The sequence below is a fragment of the Solanum stenotomum genome, chromosome 6, assembly GCF_019186545.1.
Source record: "Solanum stenotomum isolate F172 chromosome 6, ASM1918654v1, whole genome shotgun sequence".
NCBI lineage: Eukaryota > Viridiplantae > Streptophyta > Magnoliopsida > Solanales > Solanaceae > Solanum > Solanum stenotomum.
In genome coordinates this window covers 60,055,574-60,083,516 of record NC_064287.1, presented here as the reverse complement: position 1 = coordinate 60,083,516, position 27,943 = coordinate 60,055,574, and the positions used below count along the sequence as shown (strand labels likewise).

The 27,943-nt window shown below is 35.7% G+C and overlaps 3 protein-coding genes, 1 long non-coding RNA gene and 1 pseudogene across 4 annotated transcripts in view; 3 read left to right on the top strand and 2 right to left on the bottom strand.

The window, feature by feature from the left end:
* The window catches only part of LOC125868380 (putative late blight resistance protein homolog R1A-3), a 151,833-nt gene that overhangs the window by 82,996 nt on the left and 40,894 nt on the right, over positions 1–27,943 (top strand). The window lies entirely within an intron of this gene.
* The window catches only part of LOC125868391 (putative late blight resistance protein homolog R1A-3), an 86,438-nt gene that overhangs the window by 29,503 nt on the left and 28,992 nt on the right, over positions 1–27,943 (bottom strand). The window lies entirely within an intron of this gene.
* The window catches only part of LOC125868383 (late blight resistance protein R1-A-like), a 50,350-nt gene continuing 22,493 nt past the window's right edge, over positions 87–27,943 (bottom strand). Inside the window, exon 2 of the mRNA XM_049549047.1 lies at positions 87–2,219. Coding sequence (XP_049405004.1) covers positions 88–2,219 — 2,132 coding nt within the window. The 3' untranslated portion in view covers position 87. The remainder of the gene's footprint in view (positions 2,220–27,943) is intronic.
* The window catches only part of LOC125868395 (uncharacterized), a 34,067-nt gene continuing 20,806 nt past the window's right edge, over positions 14,683–27,943 (top strand). Inside the window, exon 1 of the long non-coding RNA XR_007446734.1 lies at positions 14,683–15,001. This is a non-coding gene — a long non-coding RNA (uncharacterized LOC125868395). The remainder of the gene's footprint in view (positions 15,002–27,943) is intronic.
* LOC125868384 (amino acid transporter AVT1I-like) overlaps positions 17,473–27,943 on the top strand; it is a 17,242-nt pseudogene continuing 6,771 nt past the window's right edge.

Genomic DNA, 27,943 nt, shown 5'->3' with positions numbered 1-27,943 from the left:
TGCAAAGAACATATATATTGTATAAGTTAAAACTAATATTGGAAAACACATAACATTTGTAAAAGTAATCTGTTAATGAAGCATACCTCAACCAAAGAAGAATACCTCAAGCTTGTCTTCTCCAGTCATTTCTTCAACATATTCCTTAATATTGAAGATCGACACTTTAAGCTGAGGGCTGTGCCATACTTTGATAAGCTCTAATGACGCAATATCTCCAAAACTGTCTGGGATCTCCATAAGCTTATAACATTCACGTATGTCTAGTTTCTCGAGCACGGGAAAGGATTTCTCTGCATCAACCTGCCATTCAGAAAATTCTACTCTATGCAAATTTAGATATTTGAGTTTCTGGAAGGTGAGATCTTCCATGTTCCATTCTTTCCCCTCATTGATGATTGTGTATTTTAGAATTAGTTCTTGAAGGTTGGGTAGTCTAGCAATTCTTGAAAGTGTATCGTATGTCAGAGCAAGCCCTAGCAACTTCATTTTCTTCAAGCTCGAAGGGAAGCCGTGTGTATATTCATCGTAGGAATCCCAAAAAGAATATAAACAGAGTTGTTCAAGTTCGTTAAGGACATCCAATCTTGGAAAACAAATCTTCTCTGCTGAACAATCTTCTAGTCCTCCGATACAGACTCTAAGGTTTTGAAGATTAGTAAACCTTTTGAAAATAATATCCTCCGTGTCTTCTAAACCGGGAAGGTAGAGCTCATCTAATGTTCTCAAATTTTCTAACCTTAAATCCTCATCTAACACAGTGATGTCCGGATCAAAGAGAGCACCCCCATTCATCCGTACATCTCGTAGCTTTGCAAGACTCCAAAAACAAGGCGATAGTAATATGTATGATCCCTCCGAGTGATCCACCACCAGAGTTTCTAGATTGCAGAGGTTTGAAAATGACGGTGGGAGAGTGATAGCCTCTGTCTGAATGATTAAGTACTTCAAATGAATGAGCATACCGATTTCATTTAGCAAAGAATCTGTCAATGTTATGCCCTTCAAATCCAAACTTTTAAGAAGCCTTAAGTGTTTTAGGTGACTGTTGTAGGAAAGACAATCCTTAACCCCATCACACACCTTCAGAGAGAGGAGCTGTTTAACATAAGGATTCTTCTTTTCTAGATTAAACACCACAAAATTTCTATCCAAATGAAAGAGACCTTCATTATAATGAATGGTAATTCCACGTGGAATCAGATTTGAAGAAGAAGACGGAGTGTTTGAACCTCCTATGAAGTGAAACAACTTTTCCTTTCTAGATTTTATATAACAAAAGTCATGCACAATATCATGAATTTTGAAAATGGAATTATCGAAAGGTATTACCAAGCTACTCGAAATTAACACATCCACTACTTCTTCTGCATTTTTCATCTCAAGTCCTTGAGCAATCCATAAATCTTTCAACTCAGAGATCATTATATCTTTGTCCTTTGGATAACTTGCAAGGTAAACCAAACACGGCTTTACGTGATCTGACAAATGGTCATAACTTAATTGTATAACCTTCACCACTTCCTCTTCATCCTTAAAAATAAAGGAACTCAAATTATCGAGAACTTCAAGCCACAAAGCCTCTCTCTTTTCCTTCTTTGAAATGACTCCACCGATTAGATCAAGTACTAAAGGAAGCCCATCACACTTTCGAGCTATCTTTTCTCCAACATCCATTAGGTCATAAGGGTAACGTTCTTCTCCGAATACCCTTTTCTCTAATAACTCCCAACTTTCTTCTGATCTTAGCAATCGAAGATAAAGAGGATCACTGTGGCATTTTCCATGCAAAGCAACTTCCTTTTTCCGACTTGTTAGAATAACTCTGCTTCCTTTCTGTAATTCAGGAAAAGGTCTTGTTAGCTCATCGAATGTTTCAGTATCCCACATGTCATCCAAGACAATAAGGTACCTTTTTCCAAATAATTGTTTCCGCAGCTTATCAGCAACGTCATCATCTATGTCATCCTCACTGAATTTTTCTTTCAAACAAATAACTTGATTGAAAATTTTCTGCAACAACTTTTTCTCATTACTTTCCTGGTCGACTGTGCACCAAGCACAAACGTCGAAATGATCAACAATGGACTTATCATTATACACTCTGTATGCCAAAGTAGTTTTTCCAAGCCCTGGCATGCCGACTATGGAAATGACATCTATCTCAGCTGGTCCGCTGGTGAGCTTCCTAATTATCCACTCTGTCTCCTCCTCAAAACCTACGATTATTTTACCAACTGTACTCGATGACTTTCTTTCAACCGGCTTCTAGGAGCTGCTTAATGAAACAATTTGATCTTGTTCATTCTTTAACCTCTCTATGAAATCCTGAAGATCGACAATGTCCTCGCGAAGTAGAGCAGATGATACCTGCTAAAAGACCAAATGTGTATCAAAACCAAATTTACTCAAATGTAGCTTACTGCATAAGCTAAATGTTGTTTTTCCTCTTCTTATAGTTTATATAAAAAATTATTCAAAAAAGTCAACTTTCTTTATTTTGTAACAGAAAAATCACTATACTTTTGTCATTTCACTTCTACACATTCAAAAGCAAGAGAGTTAGGTGATGAAGTTAATTCAGCCTTAGCATGTTCTTTAAATTGCTTAAACTAATGATTCAAATACCTTTACAGGAGAGTTTTTGGATGTCTAACTTATTCCAAGAACGGTGGTATTGATCTATCTGGATATATATGATGATCTATTTACTCGGCAATTCTTATCTTACCTTTTCAACAACAACAAAAAGTCTACATCACTAATTAATTATTAAGTAATTAAAAAAAACTAGGTAATTTATCCGCGCTTCGCGCGGGCATAAATAATATTTCTAAGCTTTTGAATAGCCTTTTCAATAATCGACTGTTATAAGAAAAAAAAAGTAATTTTTAGTAGGTTTTAAGAACATTTTAACAGAAATTAAATGATTTGAAAATTATTAGTTATCTCAAGAATTTAAATATATAATGAATGATGAAATTGTAACATCCGACAATTTGAAGTGGCTTTGAAGAAGCTTGAAATTGGAAAGTAGTCATTTTTGGAAAAATTTAGAAGCTGGAAATTTGGTTAAGTATGGGAAGAAGTGAGTTTTTGGCCAACTTTGAGTAGTCGTAACTCCTAGCTCAGGATGATTTAGGAGTAGTTCCAGTTATGGTTGCGAAGCTCGTGGAATGACCTTTTCAACGCCACCGAGTTTGCTCGATTCCGAGTTCGTATGAGGGAGTTATGGCCTTTGGAAGTTGGGCAGTTGGAAGGGTGATCCGTCCGAAAATTTAAGGGCATTTTAGTCTTTTCACAAATCATTTCTTTTGAGCTTGTATTGTTGTATTAGGCTGATCTTTGGATCATTTTGTCCCTTTTTGAAAGAGAAAGAGTTAGGGTTCTTGAGAGTTAAGAAGAGAAGAAGAAGAGGAGAAGGAGAAGAAGAAGAGAAGAAAGAGGAGATCAACAAGATTCGTCAAGATCATTGTGGATTTTCGTCGGGGGTGATCCCTATCAAGGTATGTGAGTTCTTTGTGTGGGTTGATCCTTTCCCCCACACACACACTAAGCTTATTCTATGATTTGAGAAAAGATTGGGATTTTTTGTTGTTGAAGTTATTGTTCGTTGTGAGACATGATTGGGTTGTGTATTTAAGTTGAAATTATATTGTATGTTGAGGGAATTATGATTCTAAGAGTTATGACCCTTTTGAAGTTGATTCACCAGCAAATTTTTCAGCAAATTTTGGCTATCGATTCCCATCGACGGGCGTGACCTACGGACCGTAAGTCCGAATCGTAGGTCAACACTTAGTCATTTTCTTTTAACTGAATCCTGGGGAAGTCTCTGACGTGATCTACGGACCTGCAGGACGGACCGTAAGTCCATCTACGGTCCGTCGATGGCATCTGTAAATGCCATCTGTGTCACCAGAAATTCTGAAGTCTCAGCCAAGTTTCCCCCATTCTTTCTCACTTTCTCATGCATGTTCTCAAGTATTATACCTATGTTGTATAGTTGTTCCGGCATTCCAAAGTACGTCTAAGCATTCAGGAATCCCCCCCATAACATGTGATCGAACACCTTGAATTCATAATTTCGTTTTCAAGGAAAGATAGTTCCCAAGTCAAGTGAAGTCAAGCTTAGAAGCAAGCAAGTCCTTAAGGTTTTTCAAGAGCCTTCATTGAACGTTTTAACTTCATTTTAAGGCTCAAGTTCCAAGTTAAGTATTGAGTTTCAAGTCAAGTCATAAGTTAAGAGTTTCACATCAAGCCAAGAGTTCAAGTAAAGTAAAGAGTTTAAAGTTGAGTTCTTTTCTCAAAGGTATTAGGGAACGTATTCCCAAAGAAGTTTTAAAGAAATGTTTTTACATTTAAACAAGGTTGGAAACTGAAATTTCCAAAAGAGCCTTCGGGCTAGTTTTTGAGTAATTATCTCATATCAGCAGGAAGAAATGTGTTTTAAAAACATAAGAGCCAGTACATTTTTGGGAGTAGTATCGAGCACCGAATTGGGGGAGCGTTCAAAGAACCCACAGCCCCCATAGAACCATGTTAGCCACCATGGGTAGAAAAGGATCATACTTTTTAGATGAATCCTTTTCAGATTAGACTAGTGGATCCATTAGGCAGTTCAGGTCTTATACCTTTGGCCGGGTATAAGATGCTCTGGCAGCGTGAGGTCGATCGCTGTATCATCACTATAGCTCTTATGTGATGGTTGTCGGTTAGAGAAACTCCCACAGCAGTTATAGTATTTTATACATAGAAATTATTGTATTTTTAAATACATCAGTTCATTGCATTTCTATATACATTTCAGGCTTATTGTATCCTTGTATACACACAGAGTTTATAGCATGTTTTAAACAGTCTTTCTTTATATCGCACTTGTTTTAAATTGCCTTATATTGAAAGAAGTCAGTCAGGTTAAGTTGAGTTGAGCCAGGTAAGCTATTCAGTTTTCTTCCAGATTTCATTCTAGCCTTTGTTGCTTAGTTTTCCAGCTCGCATACTCGTACATTCCATGTACTGATGCCAGTTGTCCTGCATCATTTGAAGATGCAGATTCAGGTACCCCGGATCAGCATCCTGCACGTCGTTGATCCAGCTGAGCACTCCAGAGTCAGTGGTGAGCCTCCTTGCGTTCCGGAGGGACTCAATTATTTTGTGTTCTTTGTTTTCTTTTGTTTTATTAGGATGTTGTGGGGTCTGTCCCAACATCCATCTCAGTATTTTAGAGGCTTCATAGACAGACAGACAGTTAGTCAGCTAGTTTCGAGTCTCTTACCTATGTATATATGTAAATACTCTATTTTGAGACCGAGGTGCCTTTATGGCCAGATTTGTATCAGTTAAGTTGTCTTATGTTTTTGCTTTGCATGAAGTTTTTGTTGAGTTAGGTTTCCGCTGAGTTAAGAAAGCCAGGCCAAGGGTTCGCTTGGGGCCAGCAATGGTCTCCGAGTGCCGGTCCCGCCCAGGGTGTAGTCTCGGGGCGTGACAGAAATATACCTTGATATCTAATCATTTTTGTCTTTTACATAATTTATCATAATATATGTTTGATGATATAATTGTCTTGTTAAAACTGAGTGATGTTTTTATGTAGCGATTAAACATAGTTTTTTCTATTTTTTTGTACATGAAAAATGTAGAACTGATAATTTTATGGTTAGAATAACTCCCTGTTAAAAAAAATTATATAAAAATTTTCGATAATCAATATTAGTTATAAATAAGTTAAGACCGTTTAAAATGGACACCACAACAACATAAATAAATTTTTTTAGAGACAATCTACTTGTTTGAGGTCAAACGTTCACGACATTTCGTTATTGTTACTTTGTTACTCTAACAAAATTTATAGAAGGAGAAAAAATAAATTTGAAACAATAGCAAAATAACATTGTTGACCTTTTTAGAAATTCATGCTTCATTAAACTGTTGCTCTGAAGGCCCTTCTAGATGCTTCATCAATTCAAGTTTACGACTTTTTCATAAATATGTATGTATACTTGTTGCATTATGAAAGTACAGGTAGATCAAAATGTTGGATTCTAGACTCATGTTAAAGAAATATTCTCGAACATTAAAAATGAAAAATGAGTCTAACCTAGATAACTCAAATGTTTAGCAATGACTTGGGACATAAATGACAACAAATCTATGTTAATAGACATATCTTTTGTAGCTTAAGATATTACTTTTATTTAGAGCAAGTTTTATTTCATATTCTTCAAATTAAGCTTGCTGAAAATAGTCATAACTCACACCAAAAATATTCAGTAGAGATGAATGAGAAGGAAAAAAAAGAACAACATTAAAAGGACGAAAGCTTTGTCCAAGTGAGATCATAGACATACCAAACAAAAATTAATCAATGCAATTTTAAGGAGACAACAAAGCACCGAGAAAAAACATACATTAAAGGGAGTAAACTATGAGATATCCAATGATGATAAGAAATCATTCTAACCAGAAAAGTTCTCATGTTTTAAAATAACATACCTTAGAAAATTGACTAACACTTCAATCAACTTTCTGTCACGCCCCGAGCCTACACCCTGGGCGGGACCGGCACCCGGAGACCATTTCTGGCCCCAAGCGAACCCTTGGCCTGGCTTTCTTAACTCAGCGGAAACCTAACCCAACAGAATAACTCAATGCAATGCAATATTACAAAACAACTTAACTTATAAAATATGGCCATAAAGGCAACTCGAATCTCAAAATAGAATATTTACATATATACATAGATGAGAGACTCAAAACTAACTGACTGACTGTCTGTCTATGAAGCCTCTAAAATACTGAGATGGATGTTGGGACAGACCCCGCAACATCCTAATAAAACAAAAACTAAGAACACAAAATAATTGAGTCCTCCGGAATGCAAGGAGGCTCACCACTGACTCTGGAGTGCTCAGCTGGATCAACGACGTGCAGGATGCTGATCCGGGGTACCTGAATCTGCATCATCAAACGATGCAGGCCAACTGGCATCAGTACATGGAATGTACGAGTATGCAAGCTGGAAAACTAAGCAACAAAGGCTAGAAGGAAATCTGGAAGAAACTGAATAGCTTACCTGGCTCAACTCAACTCAACCTGACTGACTTCTTTCAATATAAGGCAATTTAAAACAAGTGCGATATAAAGAAAGACTGTTTAAAACATGCTATAAACTCTGTGTGTATACAAAGATACAATAAGCCTGAAATGTATATAGAAATACAATGAACTGATGTATATAAAAATACAATAATCTCTGTGTATGAAAAATACAATAACTGCTGTGGGAGCTTCTCTAACCGACAACCATCACATAAGAGCTATAGTGATGATACAGCGATCGACCTCACGCTGCCAGAGCATCTTATACCCGGCCAAAGGTATAAGACCTGAACTGCCTAATGGATCCACTAGTCTAATCTGAAAAGGATTCATCTAAAAAGTATGATCCTTTTCTACCCATGGTGGCTAACATGGTTCTATGGGGGCTGTGGGTTCTTTGAACGCTCCCCCAATTCGGTGCTCGATACTACTCCCAAAAATGTACTGGCTCTTATGTTTTTAAAACATATTTCTTCCTGCTGATATGAGATAATTACTCAAAAACTAGCCCGAAGGCTTTTTTGGAAATCTCAGGTTCCAACCTTGTTTAAATGTAAAAACATTTCTTTAAAACTTCTTTGGGAATACGTTCCCTAATAACTTTGAGAAATGAACCCAACTTTAAACTCTTTACTTTATTTGAACTCTTGGCTTGATGTGAAACTCTTAACTTAACATGAAACTCTTAACTTTTGACTTGACTTGAAACTCGAGTCTTAAAAATGAAGCTAAAACATTCACTAAAGACTCTTGAACAACTTTAAAAACTTGCTTTGACTTACTTCACTTCTAAGCTTAACTCTTAACATCACTTGACTTCTAACTTTACTTGACTTGGAACTAACTCTCCTTGAATTGGATTATGAATTCAAGGGTAATGATTTGTGTTTGGAAGGACCCCATGATGATTAAGAATAATTTAGGACAACTAGACTGAAGAAAAATTTCGAAATTTAATTCTGAAAACAGAACAGATTCTGTTCACAGAGGGAACACAGCTGCAACGCAGACTTGTTTCCTAAAAGCAGCCTGACTTTTCTCCTTCATGTTGCCAATTCTAAACCCTCTTAACTTCAAAGGTTCTTTTCCCAAACACTTGGGTTCATAAACCCCTCAATATACAATGGATTCCACTCAAAAACACAACCAAATCCTGTCCCAAATCAGCAAGAACTTCAACAACACAACCAACAACTTCAACAACCAAAATAAATCTTTTCTTGGAGTTAAAAACGAGTTGGTGTGTGGGGGTATGAACCAACCAACACTAAGGATTATAAAATCCCTAAATATACAATAGATTTCAGGTCAAGAACACAATCAAATCATGTCCCACAACCAACAATAACTTCCACAACACAACTAACAACATCAACAACAACTAACAACTTCAACAACTTCAACAACAAATCCAATCTTTTCTCAAATCATAAAATGAGCTTGGTGTGTGGGGGAAAGGATCAAACCACACTAAAGAACTTACATACCTTGATAGGGATCACCCCCGACGAAATTCCACGATGAAAACTTGTTGATCTCCTCTTTCTCCTCTTCTTCTCCTCTTCTTCTCTTCTTCACTCTCAAGAACCCTAACTTTCTCTCTTTTAAAATGGAAAAAAAAATTATCCACAAACAGCCTAACACAACAATATAACCTCAAAAGAAATGATTTGTGAAAAGACCAAAATGCCCTTAAATTTCCGGACGGACTCCCTGCCAACTGCCCCAACTTTCAAAGGGCATAACTCGCTCATACAAACTCGGAATAGAGCAAACTCGGTGGCGTTGGAAAGATCGTTCCACAAGCTTCACAACCATAACTGGAACTACTCCTAAATCATCCTGAGCTAGGATTTATGACTACTCAAAGTTGGCCAAAAACTCACTGATTTCCACACTTAGCCAAATTTTCCAGATTCTGAATTTTTCCAAAAAATGACTACTTCCAATTTCAAGCTTCTTCATATTCATTTTAAATTGTCGGATGTTACACTTTCAATCCTTAAAGTACTCATAATATCCAGTGATAAAATTTAGTAAAAATAGATAACAACAACACAAAGCAAAAAAATAATGCAAAGTTATTAACTCTCAGAGGATCTTCTAAAGAACACAAAATCTCATCCTTGTATGTGAAGAAATGACGTTGTTGATGAACAAATTAGAGATTTGTAAGAGTTTTTTTTTTATTGTACCTTCAAGAATTTCAGTAGAGAAAACTTGCTTGAAGACTCAATTAACGTTTGTTATTTAATATGTACTAACAAATACTTATAACAATAATATTGCAGAAACATAAACAACAAAACTTAGAGCATGTACTCAAAAACAACAATTAATAATATAAACATAAATTAATGATTGTAAAAACATACCAGGATTTGTAACAATAGAATGAAACAGAATGGAAAAAATCGAGCTCATTGAATGCACAGTGTCCCCTTAAGGAAATTACTCCCCCCCCCCCCCCCGTACCCGAGATTTAAAGGAATAGATCCTCTCAGAAAAGAACGATTCTATTCACCAGTGTATTGATACAAAAAAAATGGTGTCAGTGAGTCATTCAACAGGAGCAAAGTACACAATTATTTAATTGTCCAGAAGAAAAAGAAGAAGTTTAAAATTTTCGTTGTTTTAAAATGAGAGGAAATTCCTCTATTTATAGACAACAAAAGGTAGTGGGTACAAATGCTTATTATGTCTTATCAGAAAGGTCACAACCTTTCATAAAAGTCACAACTTTTCATAAAAGTCACAATTTTTTATAAAGTGACAACTCTTCATAAAACTCGTAGACTTTTCATAAAAGTCACAACTTTTCATGAAAGGGGAAGGCTAGTTTTGGAAATAGAATAAATTAAAAGGGAATCCTGGTTTGTGGTGGCGCCACGTAGGCGGGTCTAGGGTTCTCTTATATATATATATGATCATTCTAAAAATATTTGTATATATATAATCAAGATAAATACTATTGACAACAATGCCTCAACTCATTCTTATTGTGTCTCATGGACACCTGATACTAACATGACACATAAGATTATCATTTTGTAAATTAAAGTGTTCAACCGAAAAAATAGGGACGAATTGAGGTGTGTATTCTCAAAATTTTATTTTTAACAATTGATTTTATACCTAATAAGATATAAGTTCTTTATTAACTGCAATCATCCTACATGACAATTTTTATCCTATATGGTGTCCTATGTGTAATATGCACGTAGGTCTCATGTGTCTACTTGTTCAACTTTATACAAGTTAGCGTCTACATGTGAAATGAGGCCAAGTTAAATGACACATTTATGTATTATGCCATTAATTTAGTCTTGTTAAGTATGTTTGTTTCTTTATGTAACTTAGATTATGAACATAATCTTTATAACTTATAAGAATCAATGATTCAATTTTTGTTTGTATAAGTTAAACTCAATATACTAAATCATTTGTTATAGTTGAATTTATCAAATTGATTTAAGGACACGTGAGTTAGATTGATCTTGTAAATGAATATAAGGGCAAGAATATAATCAAACCGTGTATCAGATCTTGAGAATCGGGCCTTGGTGGCCGAAGTACAATGTGTTCAGAATGGCTTAAGAACCGGGAAACTAAGAGCTTTTGTTTAGAGAGCTTAGTGCACCAAGCTGCCCTTTTTTAATTTTAAGATTTAAGGTGCGTAACAGGCCAAACATTTAGCTTATCTATTAGGCTATTCTGGAGAAAGTCCTCTGCACTTTGTTCGAGAAAAGCTAGAAAGGAAAATCTATTTGTCATGAAAAATTTTCAGGCATCGTTATAGTAGATAAAATTCAGTTACTTGAATGTGACAATCAATAGTTTTGTGACTTTACTATAGAAATAGATAACGTTCAAATTTTGACCCTTCCACTGGTTTTTGACAAACAAAAAAAAACAAATAATGTTGCATGGGATGGATATTCCTAAGAGTTAATGTTTTGTGCACTGACAGTGTAAAGAATTCAATATAGTGGTCTTGTAAGGATACTTCAAAACAATATATCCAATGAAATTCCACAAGTGGTGTTTGAGGAGGGTAGAGGCCTTACGGCCCCGACGACCTCATGAAGGTAGAGAGTCTGTTTCCGAAAGACCTTCAGCTCAAGTAACACATATCAACAAACATACAGAAGATAGGAAGACAAAACCAATACTAGAAGAAGCATTACAAAGCTTTCAGAAAAAAGGAACCGTAACAACAACAACAACAAAATAATGTGATAACCAAACCGGGCTTCAAGGAAATGAACAGGCAACTAGTTAACATGATCATGAGGTTAAACCACAGAGTTATATCTAATTTTTAGTTACTTAGGTTCCCTTTTCCTATCTTAACTATGTATATGTAAAATAAAAACTACAGTCCTCATTGGAACTTTCTTGTTTCATGCTTTGTAGATTACACACTTTAGAAGAATAAAAAAATATGTAAGATCTCATGGTAATGAAAAGCGCGCATGCATACTGTAACATCCGGCAATTTTAAATAGCTATGAAGAAGCTTAGAATTGGAAATAGTCATTTTTGGAAAGAATTTAAAATCTGGAAATTTAGCCAAGTATGGAAAAAAGTGAGTTTTTGGCCAACTTTGAACAGTTATAACTCCTAGATCATGTTGATTTAGGTGTAGTTCCAGTTATTTTTGCGAAGCCCTTGGAATGATCTTTCCAACGCCGCCGAGTTTGCTCGATTCCGAGGTCGTATGAGTGAGTTATGCCATTTTGAAGTGGGCTGTTGGCACAGGGCAGTTCACCCGAAATTGTAAGGGTATTTTGGTCTTTTCCCTACTCAATTGTTTTGGTTATATTAAGGGTTTAGAATGATTTTTAGATCAGTTTTTCCCTTTTTAAAAGAGTGAGTAAGGGTTTGTGAGTGTAGAGGAAAGAATAGGAGAAAGAGAAGAACAAGCAAGGAGATCGTCGTGGTATCGTCGGGGGTGATCCCTATTAAGGTATGTGAGTTCATAGTGTTGGGTTGGTTCTTTCCCCCACACGCCAAACTCGTTTTAATTTCGAGAAAAAGATTGGTTGTGTTTGTTGAAGTTTGTGGTTGTGCTTGTTGAAGTTATTGGTGGTGTTGTTGAAGTTCCTTGTTTTGGTGTATGTTTCTGGTTGTGATTTCGAGTTGAATCAAGTGTATGTTGAGGGGTTTTATGATTCTAAGTGTTTGGGGCTGGATCCATTGAAGTTAAGGAGGTTTAGAGTTGGAAAAATGAAGGAGAAGAGTCGGATTTTTGGGGGAAAAGGTTGGGGCGTCGCGCCAGCCAGCGCGCCCCAACAAGGGTTCTGAAGTTTCCCCCTAGGGGTGGCACGTCTCTCAGAGTGCCCAGCAGGCCCCTCTGAGGTCTGAAGGCTGGCGCCCCGCACCTCTCAGAGCGCCAAGGACGCCAATCTTTCCCATTCCTTCCCCACTTTTTCATACATGTTCCTTGGTAATGTACCTATATTTTATAGTTGTTTCAACACTCTAAGGTACATTTAGACATCCCGAACTCATCCATAAACATGAGATCATTACCCTTGAATCCGTAATCCAATTCAAGGCGAGTTAGGATCAAAGTCAAGTGAAGTTAGAAGTCAAGTGAAGTTAGAGCCAAGCTTAGAAGTTAAGCAAGTCTTTAAAGTTTTTCAAGAGTCTTTATTGAACGTTTTAACTTTATTTTAAGGCTCAAGTTCCAAGTTAAGTTTAGAGTCTCAAGTTGAGTAAAGAGTATAGAGTTCCAAGTTAAGTATAGAGTTTCAAGTTGAGTAAAGAGTATAGAGTTTCAAGTTAAGTAAATAGTATAGAGTTTCAAGTTAAGCCACGAGTAAAGAGTCAAGTTCATTTCTCAAAAGTTAATAGGAACTAAGTATTCCCAAAGAAGTTTATAAATGTTTTCACATTTAAGATGAGAGGAAACTGAGATTTCCAAAAGAGTTTTGAGAAGTTTGAGTACTATCACTTTTTGAGAAAAGATGAGTTTTGCGAAAGAGTTTCTAAAACATGATTAGTATGACAAATCGAGTATGTCATCAATGTTTAAACAGTATGGTCTATAGATATACCATCAATGTTTAAGCAGTATGAATATCCCGAGTCATCAATGATCATATTAAAATATGGTTTTGAGATGTTCTTTTTAGAAAGAGTTTTCAAGAGCCTTTGGGCTAAGTTTTGAGTAATTATCTCAACTAAAGAAAGATGTGTTTAAAACACTAATGAACTAAAGTATTTTTTTAGGAGTAGTCTTGAGCACCGAATTGGGGACACGAGTTCATATTAACTCAACTCTCCATAAGAACCATGTAGCCAAACATGGGATTTGACGGGTCATACTTTTTAGATGATCACGTAAAGTTAAGCTAGTGGATCTACTAATTTAAAGTTAAAGTAAGGTCCTATATCACGGCAAGGTATAGGATGGTCCTTGGGCAACGTGAGGTAAAACGTTGTATCACTCCTTAAGCATGTAGTGGTAGCTGTCGGTTAGAGAACTCCCATAGTAGAAATTGCATGGTTCCTCGAGGGGTTCTGCTTAGTATGGATGGGGGTATGGGACTTCATTCATGCATTGCACAAGTAGACTTTGAGAGGAAGCATGGTATTTTCATGATATTATAAATATGATTTTTACGTCATGTTTTAAATAGTTTTACAAGCTTTATATATTGCATGTGTCTTATTGCCTTATATTGAGTTCAGTTATTCATGAGTTGAACAGAGCCAAGGTAAGTTCTCTTTTGTATCCCTTTCAAGCTTAAGTTGTTGTTTAGTGGTCCAGCTTGCATACTCGTACATTCCATGTACTGATGCCAGTTGGCATGCATCTTATTATGATGCAGACGCAGGTACCCAGGATCAGCAAAAAGCACGCCGTTGATCCAGTTGAGCACTCCAGAGTCAGTGGTGAGCCTCTTTGCATTCCGGAGGACTCGGTTATTTTGTTCTCTTAGTTTTGCTTTATTAGGATGTTGTGGGGTGTGTCCCAACATCCATCTCAGTGTTATAGAGGCTTCATAAACAGTCAGTCAGTTAGTTTTGAGTCTCTCATCTATGTATATATGTAAATATTATATTTTAGGACTCGAGTTGCCTTTTAGGCCAGATTTTATCAGTTAGGTTGTTTTTATGATCTTTCATTGCATTGAGTTATTCTGTTGGGTTAGGTTTCCGCTGAGTTAAGAAAGTCAGGCCAAGGGTTCGCTTGGGGGCCAGCAATGGTCTTCGAGTGCCGGCCACGTCCAGGGTGTAGGCTCGGGGCGTGACACATACAATATCTCATCCGTTATAATAAAGAACACAAGTACTGATAGCTAGCAGTGTTTAGACTTGATAAACAGTTATTAACCAAAATGGATATAGAAAAACCGCGTTGGAAGGAGGCTTACATGTCTTTAGGATCGGTTCATCATTTGAAGCCTTTACAAGTTGATATGATTTCTCTGCAAAGAACATTGTATAAGTTAAAAGTAATATTGGATGGAAAAATAACATTTCTAAAAGGAATTTTTTATGTACGAAAGAAGTTGATGAATTCGTATTCATACTCACATTCTCTAGACCATCTACCTTGGAAGCATACCTCAAGCTTGTCTTCTCCGGTCATTTCTTCAACATATTCCTTAATATTGAAGATCGACTCTTTAAGCTGACGGCTGAACCATACTTTGATAAGCTCTAATGACGCAATATCTCCAAAACTGTCTGGGATCTCCATAAGCTTATCATATGTAGTTATATCTAACATCTCGAGCACGGGAAATGATTTCTCTGCATCAACCTGCCATTCAGAAAATCTCACACCATCCAATTTTAGAGATTTGAGATTCTGGAAGGTGACATCTTCCATGTTCCATTCTTTCCCCTCCTCGATGATTGTGTCTTCTAGAATTAGTTCTTGAAGGTTGGGTAGTCTAGCAATTCTTGAAAGTGTATCGGATGTCAGAGAGAGCCATTGTGTATATTCACTGAATGAACCCCCAGAAGCAGATAAATGGAGTTTTTCAAGTTCGTTAAGGACATTTAATCTTGGAAAACAAATCTTCTCTGCTGAACAATCTGGTAGTTGTCCGATATAGACATCAAGTTTTTGAAGATTAGGAAACCTTTTGAAAACAATATCCTCCGTGTCTTCTATCAAATGGGATTCGTTTATTCGGCTGAATTGCAACTGCGAATTTCTAATACTAAAAGTACTTCTTTTGAAATACTGTAGAATTATTCTCAGTTAGTCGTAGATGCCTGCCTCTCTGATTTCTCAACAGTTTCTCATTGATGGGGAAAATATTGTTGTGATGTATGTTTTCCATGGTTGAGTTCTTCTTGGTCAATGCTTTAGTTTTAAAATTAAACTATGAATTCCATCTTTTGGTGTCTTTATGAAATACATCATGACATCTTGAGGCATTGGCATGGACANGAAAGAAATAATTCACGTATGTGTTTTTAGTTTTAAAGTTTATTTTGATAGTTGCTTAAATTTTGTTGCAGCGTAACACGAAAAAGTTTATTTCCTCTATAGTATAATACGATACATTATGAAACATTATGATTTGTGTAACGATTGAGTGTGATGTTGTTACATTGTTTTTCTTCTCATTTTGTCTAAGTATTACTTAATGATCCTATTTTATTATTAAGCCACCTATTTATAGTAGCTCTATCCAGTATCTTACTCTTTTTTTATTGGTTAATCCTGATGTGTGACATTATGTAATGACGGGAAACGATACAATCTATCCAAATGATGCATTATGAAACCATATGTAGTAACCATCCAAGTAGAGTGGGGGTATTTTTCTTTTTAGTTTTTCTCTTGAATTGAACTTGTTTTGTGAGATACTATCAAATGGGATTCGTTTATTCAGCTGAATTGCAACTGCAAATTTCTAATACTAAAAGCACTTTTGAAATACTGTAGAATTATTCTCAGTTAGTCGTAGATGCCTGCCTCTCGGATTTCTCATCAGTTTCTCATTGAAGGGGAAAATATTGTTGTGATGTATGTTTTCCATGGTTGAGTTCTTCTTGGTCAATGCTTTAGTTTTAAAATTAAACTATGAATTCCATCTTTTGGTGTCTTTATGAAATACATCATGACATCTTGAGGCATTGGCATGGACAAAAGTATCATTTGTGCACACGAAATTGGACACCTGATAGTTCAAAAGCTGTAAATGATTTAGTGTTTTTAGTGCTATGGACTCTTGGACTGATTATTCATCTTTTTAAAAGCAGTTTCTTGTTGACAATACCGCCCAGTGTGGGATATGTGCAAAATCCGTTGAGTTTGTATTATTGCTATGATACTGAAGGCTCCTTGCAGAATTTGAAGAAATGCATTGCTGAGGTGAATCATTCTAATTGATAAGTAATCAAAGCCCAAATTGAAAAGTACTGTCAAAGTCTCAGACAAGGGCCTGTGCACTATTGATTATCTACTATCAGCAACCAAGATTTGTTACCTAAAAGGCTCCTCACACTTTTTACCCCGAGCAAATTAAAAAGGAAGTTCTACTGTACCCAACTGTTTTGCCTTTCTGCTAATTTCCACCCGCTGCATGTCCAGTTTCAATTTGTTAGTCTGGTTTAGACTTGACATGAAGTTTAAGAAAATAAAGAAGATTTTTGAATTTTGTGGTCTTAAACTAAAGATATGCCAAATGTACCAAAATTCAACATGCCATGTGAAAGTTGGAATTAAAGAGTTTCCCCAAAAAAGGAAAGAGACATTCTTTTTTAAACGGACTAAAAAAGAATAGGACAAACAAACTGAAATCGAGGGGGTATTTACTTACATCTATCTCTAGCTTAATCTGATTTTAGTCGAAAGTGATGCATAACATCAATGTCATGCTCTTGATTTGTTATCTTGTACTGTTCATGAAGCTTGTTCTTTCTATTCCATCTTTTGTGCTGATATCTTATGTTGCTTTCTCCTTGGCTGTTATATTGATATCATTGTTCAAACCTCAACTGTTATGTAAAGGTTGAGATGGTTTAGAAATGCATAGAGTTTGCTATGCTACCTGTTATTGTGTCCAAGATACTTAAGGCATTTATACAATTTTGGTGGCACGTCCTTGCTTTTGCTGAACCTGAAATCAGAACTCTTTCTTCTACTGCTTCTAAAGTTTCCTGCCATTACTAGGGCCAGTATATGCACTGTGGTTACCATCCTGAAAGGTTCCTACTATTCTAATCCTGGTATTTCAGGACTTTGTTTGGTGCTCAGTTGTTCAGTCTCACATTCTTTTTCTTGTTTTATACATAGGATTTTCCTACTTTAAGGCTCTTCATTAAAATTACAATTTCATCTTATTTTTTAATTTAACTTAGTCGTTGATATTCATTAGTAGCGTTGTGGAGTTGATTGCAGGATATGCTAGGAAACTGGACCATGAAAACAAATACACCTGGGGATAATCTATTTGTAACAATTTCAGTAAATCATCCAAAACATGGTGAATATTTCTCAGCTTCATTGATGGCCAAAAGAGTATCATCCTCCACACATACTGATCTAGATTTATTCTTTTGGCTAATGCCTCACAAGATTGCATTAGGGATATATTGGCAGGTAAGCCCTTTAGACTGGAAATAAATTCGTTGTTGATAACTGAATATCTTGCGATAGTTTCAATAAGCATCTGTTAATGCATCTTAGTTAAATGGGCAATGACTTTCTTGGTTGAATCTCTGTTGTATGCTCGCTCTTTTTACTCCTAAATGACAAGTTTCTGCCTCGTATTAGGTTTTCCTGCTCATCCAAATTAATTAGAAGATCCTCCAAAACTTGAATTTCTTTGCTTTTAGTTTTCTCACTGCATGCTTGATGCGCAAATCAGAAGTATTCTCTCATGAATCATGTTTATTAATGTATTGGTAATAAATGTACCAATACATAGTCAACCCCGAGTCAGCTGGTGCCAACTTGGCCAAAGACCTAAGATCTCTTAACCTGTCTGAGAGGTCCAAGAGCCCAGACAATTCACCCTCCCGGCGCCAGCCAAACTCTGAATATAAGGGTTTTCATTTTATCACATCCAACAACCACTGTCTTATCCCCAAGAGGTGCGGGAGGAGATCTAGGAGTCGGTTAGAGTTAGGTTATATATAAATATCACCTTTTTAACACGTTGATACACATTGACACTTTGTTTTGTAGATACTGTAGCTCCATCATTGTTCATACATTTCTCGTTACTACTGTTGGCTATCAATTAGCTCACTGCAATCACTAAGAATCACTCGCTCTTGTTGTTATTTCAATATGATTATTTACTTCATTACTGCCTTTTAAGTTATTTTCATTACAATTTGTATAGGAATGGCATTCATTCCCTTTCTCCTTTTCACTATATATATCTCAGGCTCTTAAGCTTTGGTGGAAGGGTGTTCCTTTCTTGCAACATCCAAGGTACTACAATCCTAGATACAGAGAAGAGGCCATACTATCTGATGAGAAGCTTCAATGTTGTCCGGCGTTTGTATTTGAGACACAGAACAATCAACAGGCTGGAGAGCACTGTTCCAATCCTGCAGATCACTCAACTTCAAGACAGCATGGCTTCACTTGGAGGGATGCAAAATGGCCCTGGTGCTAAAAAGAATGCAGTAAGTTTCTCAGATATAACGTTAAGATCTTTCTCTTTCTTCGGGGTCAGTTTTTTAATTTTCCAGTAGTGTCTTGAAGTTTTGATTTGCATTGTGAAGTTAATATGTTTTTCTATGTTCAATTNAGACATCATGGCTTCGCTTGGAGGGATGCAAAATGGCCCTAGTGTCTTGAAGTTTTGATTTGCATTGTGAAGTTAATATGTTTTTCTATGTTCAATTATTTTCTGCAGAAGAGTAGCTCAACCTTTCATAAATAAATGGCCCTCTTGACAAGAAAATTAAGAAAAGAGAGTCTGGGTAAGTGTTTATGTCAAACAATTTAGATTTTCAATTTTCATGATAACCTTACAAAGTCAAGCTAGTACATTAATAGCATGAGGAAATTGTTGTACTGCTATTTCTGGAAACATGATAAGTAAATTCGGATTCAACTTAAGAACAGAGCAGATCAACTAAATTTGAGCTGAGAGGTCTATATTAACTATTAAGGCTGCACTTGGTATGATGTAATACTTTCAGTTGAAATGTTACCATAACTTTTTTTGACGGTCAAAAACTTAAAATTAGGAACAAGGTAGGAGTGGCCTCCGTGGTGGAGAATATATGACATACATATTTAGTCCAAAAGTTTGCTACAAGAATATATGTAATGCAAAAGGAAGCTAAGTTATTGCTCAAAGTCTTAGATAAAATAGGAGTGGTTCAACTCATACAGAACTAGGAAATAAACATTCATTATAATAAATATTTTCTTCCATCTCCATCCTGGCTAGCTCGATTCATATCACCTGAAAGTATCAAATTTAACCACAGATCAATTAGGCACTTAAAATTGGGCTTCAATGCTATGAGCTTCTGAAACTAAATGAGATCTTTGTAAAGTTGATCATTATGAGTCTTACAACGAATTCAAACAGAATAGAGATAAACAAATAAAAGAAAAGGTCCAACTCATCTTTTAGTATCACCTAGTAAGAGGCTGTTGATTGAAATAGTAAGTTTTAGAAGAATTAGGTTCGAATAAATTTGCTAGAAACAGATGGCACTAGGTACAAGTGAGTCAAATGTGATCTTACAAGCTGTTTATTTGTGCTATACACATTGTTTGTCATCTCTTAAAAATCGGAAAAACAATGAGAAATTTTTTGGAAATGTTGGAACTCACTTAAAAGAAAGAAAAAATTGCCAATCAAATTGTGGAAAAATCTTCAAATAGTTATCTAGTAGAGTTTAGACTATCTATAGGGTGTGACCATTCTCCAAATCCTGTTAACATGAGATGTTTTGTGCGCTGGATTGCTTTTTTAGTTATCTAGTGGAGTAAATTTAAATATATACTTCTTTTTTTAGGGAAAGGGAACTTAAAAACTACTTCTACTTAGTTCTTCAATGCATAAAGTACAAGGTAGGATCTTGGTAGGTGAGAAAGCGCAAAATTAGCTGTAGGGAAAAGTGATTTGTTCCTCTGTTTGGCCAAACTTCTAAAATCTTAAGTGTATTTTCTCGAAAATGCTTTTGAAAAAGAGTACTTTTGGGGAAAGAAGAGAACTTACTTGCACTTTGTTACAAGGATTGTTAACATCACAATAAGCTTCAAGAGTAATCAAAGCTTGATTGTCTAATTTCATGGCATAATTATAGCAAGGGCAGCTCTTGCCTAGTATGCTTCTGAATGTTGGGCAGCATGCATCTATGGAGCTTGTTTTCGTCATGCAAGTTTTAACCTTTGCTTAATCAGCGGCACTGCATTTCGTCTGCGCCTGAGGGCGCACCCGGGGCCTTGGGCTGGCAGAAATGGTCGCCACCGCTTCCACTGTGCCAGTCCTACTCCCATCAGCTACCACTTTCTGTTACATTTTTCACAAAATGCTTTGTTAGGTTCTAGCGATGACTTCTATTTTTGCTTTATATAGGATTCAAGTTCATCGAAAGGGGAAAACGCTTTCTATCAACAAGTTTTTCTATTTGTAAGACTGATGAAGGTTGTTGTTTTTGTAGGTGATGCTAAGTGCTGTCATGTTAGTACTTTTGTCTTGATATTTTTTGTATAACTTTTGAATTAATTTTAATCCAAAGTTCTAGAATGTAGAAGATATTATAATATGTGGTGGAGCTTGATTTAAGCACAAAATAGGGAGTCAGTTTCTAGTATTTAGGGGATTTGACACCACCTTATGTATCTATATATGTGTAAGCTTTTGCTGAATGAAATGATCTGCTCCCTTTCTCAAGATTATCTTTCTATTATCATATTTGTCTTCTCTTTCTCTCATTCAATTGGTATCAGAGCAAAATTGATCTTTTAGGGACTATTTTGAGAGAGAAAAACACAGCAAGATCACCTACTAAGTTTAACTTGTCCAAGTCTTTTTTGTTCAGTTTCATTTCACATGGCCTCTAGCAGCTCTCCCCTTTCACCCCCTATCTTTAATGGCGAGAACTACCAAGTTTGAGCAGTGAAGATGAAAACCTACTTGAAGGGTCTTGGATTATGGAAGTATGTTGAGGAAGACAGTGCTCCAGAACCTTTAAGAGCAAACCCAACTCTTCAGCAGATCAGAAGTCATGAAGAAGAGATCGCAAAAGGTCCAAAAGCCCTGTCTTTCATTCATGCAGCTGTCTCAGATTCAATTTTTACCAGGATCATGACATGTGAATCTGCCAAAGAAGTTTGGGATATGCTGAAGCAAGAATTCCAAGGGAGTGATAGGACGAGACAAATGCAAATATTGAATTTAAGAAAAGAATTTGAGATGTTAAGAATGAAAGAGACCGAAAAGGTGAAAGATTATATTGATAGAATCATGAAAATCGTCAATCAGATCAGATTGTTAGGGGAAAAAGTAGAAGAGCAGAGGATTGTTGAGAAGGTGATGGTGACACTTCCAGAAAAGTTTGAAGCAAAAATTTCCTCAATTGAAGATACTTGGATATGTCTCGTGTCACATTGAATGAACTATCCAACGCTCTTCTAGCAGTGGAAAAAAGGAAAGCTTTTAGAGAGGAAGAGAGTACAAGTGAAATCGCTCTTGTGGTTGTTCAAAGATCTAAAGCTCAGTTTGATGGTGAATCAAAAGGCAACAAAATGGAAGATATGGTAAGGAGAAGAAGGAGCAATATAATAACCGAGGGAGATATAGAAGATCCAAGTGTCCACCTGGTCCCTATTGTAAAAAGACCAATCATACATACAAGTTTTGTTGGTACAGACCTGGAGTTCAATGCATGTTGTGCAAACAGTTTGGTTATGTGGATAAGGTGTGCAAAATAAATCAAAACCAACCAGCTCGGTACAGACCTGGAGTTCAATGCAAGATGTGCAAACAGTTTGGTTATGTGGATAAGGTGTGCAAAATAAATCAAAACCAGCCAGCTCAAGTTCAAGCCCAGCCAGCTCAAGTTACTAAAAATGTTGAAGATCCTGAAGAGAAGTTGTTTGCTGCTTCTATTGCTGGAGAATGCACTGTAGCAGCTCAAGATCATGATGTGTGGCTTGTTGATAGTGGATGCACGCATCACATGACAACTAACTTGAACATTTTTGAATGGCTGGACAAAAATTATTTCTCCAAAGTCAGACTTGGAGATGGTAGACTTGTAGATGCAAAGGGCAAATGAGCAGTTGCTGTTCGAACTCCCTAAGGTATGAAGATTATATCTGATGTATTATTTGTTCCTGAAATTAGCCAAAGTCTTCTCAGTGTTGGCCAATTGCTTAATAAAAATTATGCCATGTTATTTAAAGATAAAACATGTGAAATCATGGATCCAACTGGTATAAAATTGCTCTTAGTCAAAATGAACAACAGAAGCTTCCCTCTTGATTGGAAACATACCAACATTGGAGCTTATGTCAGCATTTAAGATGAAACTTATGTCTAGCATAAGAGGCTTGGTCACATCAATTTTAAATCTTTAAAATTGATGCAAAATAAGGATCTTGTGGCAGATATGCCTTCCATAAATGAAACCTCTAATGTATGTGGGGTTTGTCAAATTAGGAAGCTAAGTCAATCACCATTTCCTATTAATCAAGCCTGGAGAGCTACTGAAAAGCTCCAACTAATACACATTAATGTGTGTGGACCTATGAGCACTCCTTCTTATAACGGCAGAAAATATTTTCTTTTATTCATTGATGACCTTACGAGGTTTTGTTGGGTTTACTTTCTGAAACATAAATCTGAAGTATTTGTTGCATTTCAAAGGTTTAAAGCAACTGTTGAAAACCAGTGTGGCTCTTTGATAAAAATCTTAAGGTCTGATAATGGGACCGAGTGCACTTCCAATCAATTCAAGGATTTTCTTCAGAAAGCAGGAATTCATCATCAACTTACAGTCACTTACACACCACAACAAAATGGTGTGAGTGAAAGAAAAAATAGGTCCATTATGAATATGGCTCGGTGTCTTCTGTTTGAGAAAGGTTTGCCTAAGGTGCTATGGGCTGAAGCTATAAATAATATTGTCTATCTACAAAATAGATTGCCGACAAGAGCAGTTGAAGGAAAGACTCCATACGAAGCATGAATTGGAACCAAGCCATCAGTTGCTCGTCTTAAAGTATTTGGCTATATCTGTTACTCTTATATTCCTGACGTTAATAGGGATAAACTTGATCAAAAAGCTGAAGTTGGAATATTTGTCGGATACAACAACACTTCTAAAGGATATAGGATTTTAAATCCTATTTCACAACAAATCCATGTAAGTAGAAGTGTTAAATTTGATGAGGATGTTGCATGGGACTGGAAGAAGATGGTTGTTTCTTCTTTCCAGATCACTAATCAAGAACAAAGTGCCCACAGAGAAAGAGGAGGACTCTGATGATTTTGCAGTAAGAGGTACCAAATCCATTGAAGATATATATAGCAGATGCAATGTCGCTATGTTGGAGCCAACAAGTGTAGACAATGCATTGCAAATTATTCTTGAATGGAGGGCTGCCATGGAGGAGGAGCTCAATATGATTAACAAGAATAACACATGCGCACTTGTACCTAGACCTCCTGACAAGCAGGCTCATGGAACTAAATGGGTGTTCAAGATTAAGCTAAATTCAGATGGCACACTCAACAAGTACAAAGCAAGGTTGGTTGTAAAGGGGTATGCACAACAACATGGAATTGATTTTCATGAAACCTTTGCACCAGTTGCAAGGTTTGATACCATTAGATTGCTACTTGCAGTTGCAACACACCAAGGTTGGCAAGTATTTCAATTGGATGCTAAGTCCGCCTTCCTTAATGGGTACCTTGAAGAGAAAATTTATGTAGAGCAGCCTGAAGGTTTTAGAGAAGCGGGAGACCAGTACTATATATTTTTTCATTTGCTTTGTATCTTGTTGTCATATTTTCTTGTAATCATGCTTCAAAAATATTCCTTTTGAGCTGAGAGTATATGGCAAACAATCTCTCTATCCCACAAAGATAAAAGCAAGGTTTGCATACATTTTACTCTTTCCAAACTTCACTAATGAGATTACACTAGTTATGTTGTTGTTGTCTACTTAATTTCCCTCCTCTTTTGCATTTATTTGATTAATAATTCATCGTTTCATATTAGTTGATCACCTTACTAAACCAAGAAAGCATTAATTAATTTTTTTTTATATTATCCTTGCAATTCATTCTTTTTTAAAGTGTTCATATTTGGGTGTAAAATTCTCAAGAAGTTTTTTAAAGGATGAATTAGTAAAATTACCTTCTTATTTATAATTTCTTAAGCATTATGCAAACTGGAAAGTGATCAACTAATATGGGACGAAGGGAGTATATAATTGTTCCTACAACATACATTGATTCCATTAACTTGCGTCTTTCAGGGTGACAAGTTTATGAAAGAGATCAGTTCCCTCAAGAAAAAGGTAAGTCATACATTAACTGATTGAATGTTGATTTCTCTAGCTACTTTGTCAATAGAACTTTTTTTTTTTCTTAATTAGGAAATACTATTTGATTCTATCAGAAACTTAATTTGACTGGAATTCGAGTATGGTTTTTGGAAAACAAGTATAGGGAAAAATATGTCGAGATTATGAGAAAATATGGAGATTTAAATTCTTGAAAACTTTTGGGACAATACACAAGTATCCCTAAATTGTGATCGAAATCTCAGCAACACACCTAAATTTAACTAGGCTCAAATTACCTCCGGAACTCATTTTTTTTGGATTTTCGTGCACTTTTTGTACTGACGTGACACCTTCAACTAAGTAAGTTGGTTGTGTTTGTACAAAACGCGTCTGCTACATGTGTAAATATTTCAACCTGATTGTGTTTGTACGACTTATCTTTCAACAACGTGTGTTACAATTTTAATCTGTTTATTCTTACCCTTCACAAATAGTGTCATATTTTTTCTTGCCATTAACTGCTTCATAACACGGGTAAGTGATGTTTGTGTCTAGATTCATAGAGAGAAAAACAGAGTAAAATATACCCTTCAATTTTTGTCTTAGGTTTTAAAGTGATTTTAAAATAATTTTGATCAACGATGGATCTAAACAGTAGAAAAGGGTATATATAATAATATTTCATGCCACCTTAATATGCAGGAAGCTCAACTCCAGGAAGAGAATTCACAGTTAAAACAACAATCACAAGTAAATTATTCTGCAATTAATTAATTGCATAATTTCTCTAATTAATTACTCCCTAAATCACATTAATTCATGAGCAGACAAGATCAAATGAAGAAGGGCAAAATGTAATTGAGCAAGGACATTCAGCAGACTCCATCACCAACAATCGCAGCTTAGTCAATAGTCATCAGGACTACAATGACTCTGATACAAGCCTCAAGTTATGGTACGTACCTAAAAAGTAGTCAAATCTTAAATCCCGAACCCTAAATCCTGAAACTGAGAACATTCTTCACGTGTCATACGTTATTTATACACATTTAATTTGCTTTATCTTTGCAGCTTGGCTTTTCCTTAATGAGCTCGATCAACATGGAAATGGGTGATATATAGTTACAAATTGAGACTTTAATTTAGTATAAAAGAGGTTTGATTCTAAAGGACATTTTTAATGGATGCAAACTATTTTTTAAAATTAAAGTAGTAAGTGTATGCATGTGTATATTGAGTTATTATTTTAATGAAAAACATAGATAACTATTATTTACATATTAGCTTTAAATGTTTCAATACAAAAGTCGAATAGTAAAAACAACTGATAGAAAATTTCCTAATGAAAAATAAAGAGAAGAAAATAATAAAAGAGATTAAAAGGTATGCTAGGATTAGAAGAACTTTGTCTTCCCTAATAATCGGAATAAAAATAGCAGTAATAAATATACAAATTAACAAAGAGTGATAATGTTTTTTATCAATATTAATTAATAGTCATTAGATCCAATGTCGTTATAGACTTTAGACATATTTACAAAGAATGTTAATTGCTTCTAAAAATACATATTTAGCAACGATTAAGCTATTACCATTAATAAATAACCATCAAAGATCATTTTTAATGTAGCGTATGTTCCGCTCCTTGATTGAACTAATAAACTATTCAATCTTTTTTTACTTGTGCAAGTCTATTAGATAAAAAAAAAAATTCCAATAATAGCCTTATTTGAATTATCCTTTTTCGATCCATATCAACATTTCGTAGAATTCTCTATGAGTTTGAGAATCTAGCTTTTTAGTTATTGAGTTTTAATTTGAATTAATAACTAAAAACATATATATAGAATATTTTTATTCTAGACAAATTTGCCAAAACCCAATATATGAACTAGCATTTTGATGTTAATTGTGACACTCAAAAAATATGGAATCCCATAGTGTGGAGAGAATTGAGACTCAAAATCAGATTCCACAAATTATGGAGCCTAGTAAAGGAACCTCTTTCTTTAGAACATGTTTCAATGGTATTAATGCATTATCAGGTAAACATCTCATTACTTGTTGTTTTCAAGACACATCCAAAAGTAGAAATAAGTCATTATCACTTAGCTTATTGAAGATATGATCCAAGATAGGAGAATATGAAGGTCGTGAATTAAGGTAAAAGGTTCGTAAAGTAATCGTGCTGTCTAGTTTTCCTTATAAGTGGTATTAGTATTTTCTCCTCCTACTTTCTTATACTGGTTAGTTTTACTTGTTATTTCTTTTGTTTCGGTTATTGTATTTTATTAGTTGGTGCTACTAGTATACTCTTTTCTTTCTTGTTTTGTTATGCCTTACTTGAGTCGAGGGTCTATCGAAAACTACCTCTCTATCTTCATGGAGTAGGGATAAGGCTGCGTATATACACCAAATACCCTCTCCAGACACACACTTATGGAATTTCACTGAATATGTTGTTGTATAGTACTTTAATTGAAGTTATATTGTAACATCCAGCAATGTGAAATAATTGAAGAGGCTTAGAATTGGAATTTTTCATTTTTGGAAAGAATTTTAAAGTTTTGGAAATTTGGCCAAGTATGGAAAATAATGAGTTTTTGGCCAACTTTGAACAGTTATAACTCCTAGCTCAGGATGATCTAGGTTTTTTTCCAGTTATGTTTGCAAAGTCCGTGGAATGATCTTTCCAACGCCATAAATTTTGCTCGTTTCCGAGTTCGTATGAGCGAGTTATGCCCTTTGAAAGTTGGGCAGTTGGCAGGAAATCTATCCGGAAAATTGTAAGGGTATTTTGGTCTTTTCCCTAGCCTTGTCTTTGGATATATATTAAGGTGTAAGACTTATTTGTGATCAGTTTTCCTCATGTTTAAGGAGTGAAAGTAAGGGTTTGAGAGTAAAGAAGAAAAGAAGAGGAGAGAAAGAAGAAGAAGAAGAAGCAAGTTTTCGTCGAAGATCGTCGTGGATATCGTCGGGGGTGATCCCTATTAGGTATGTGAGCTTTTAGTGTTGGGTGATCCTTTCCCCCACACGCCAAACTCGTTTTATTTTCGAGAAAAAGATTGATTGTGTTTGTTGAAGTTGTTGGTTGTATTTGTTGAAGTTTGTGGTTGTGTTGGTTGAAGTTTGTGGTTGTGTTGTTGAAGTTTCTTGTTGGTTTGGTGTATGTTTCCGGTGGTGTTTTTGAGTTGAATCTATGGTATTTTGAGGGTTTTAATGATTCTAATTGATTTGGGGAAGAAACCATTCGATTTTAGGTGAAATAAGGTGAGAAAACGAGAAAATGAGCTTGCTGAAATTTCTGGGTTGGGGGCCTGGCGCGACGCGCCTGCCAGAGCGCCCCAAACTCACCTCTGAAGTTTAGGGGCT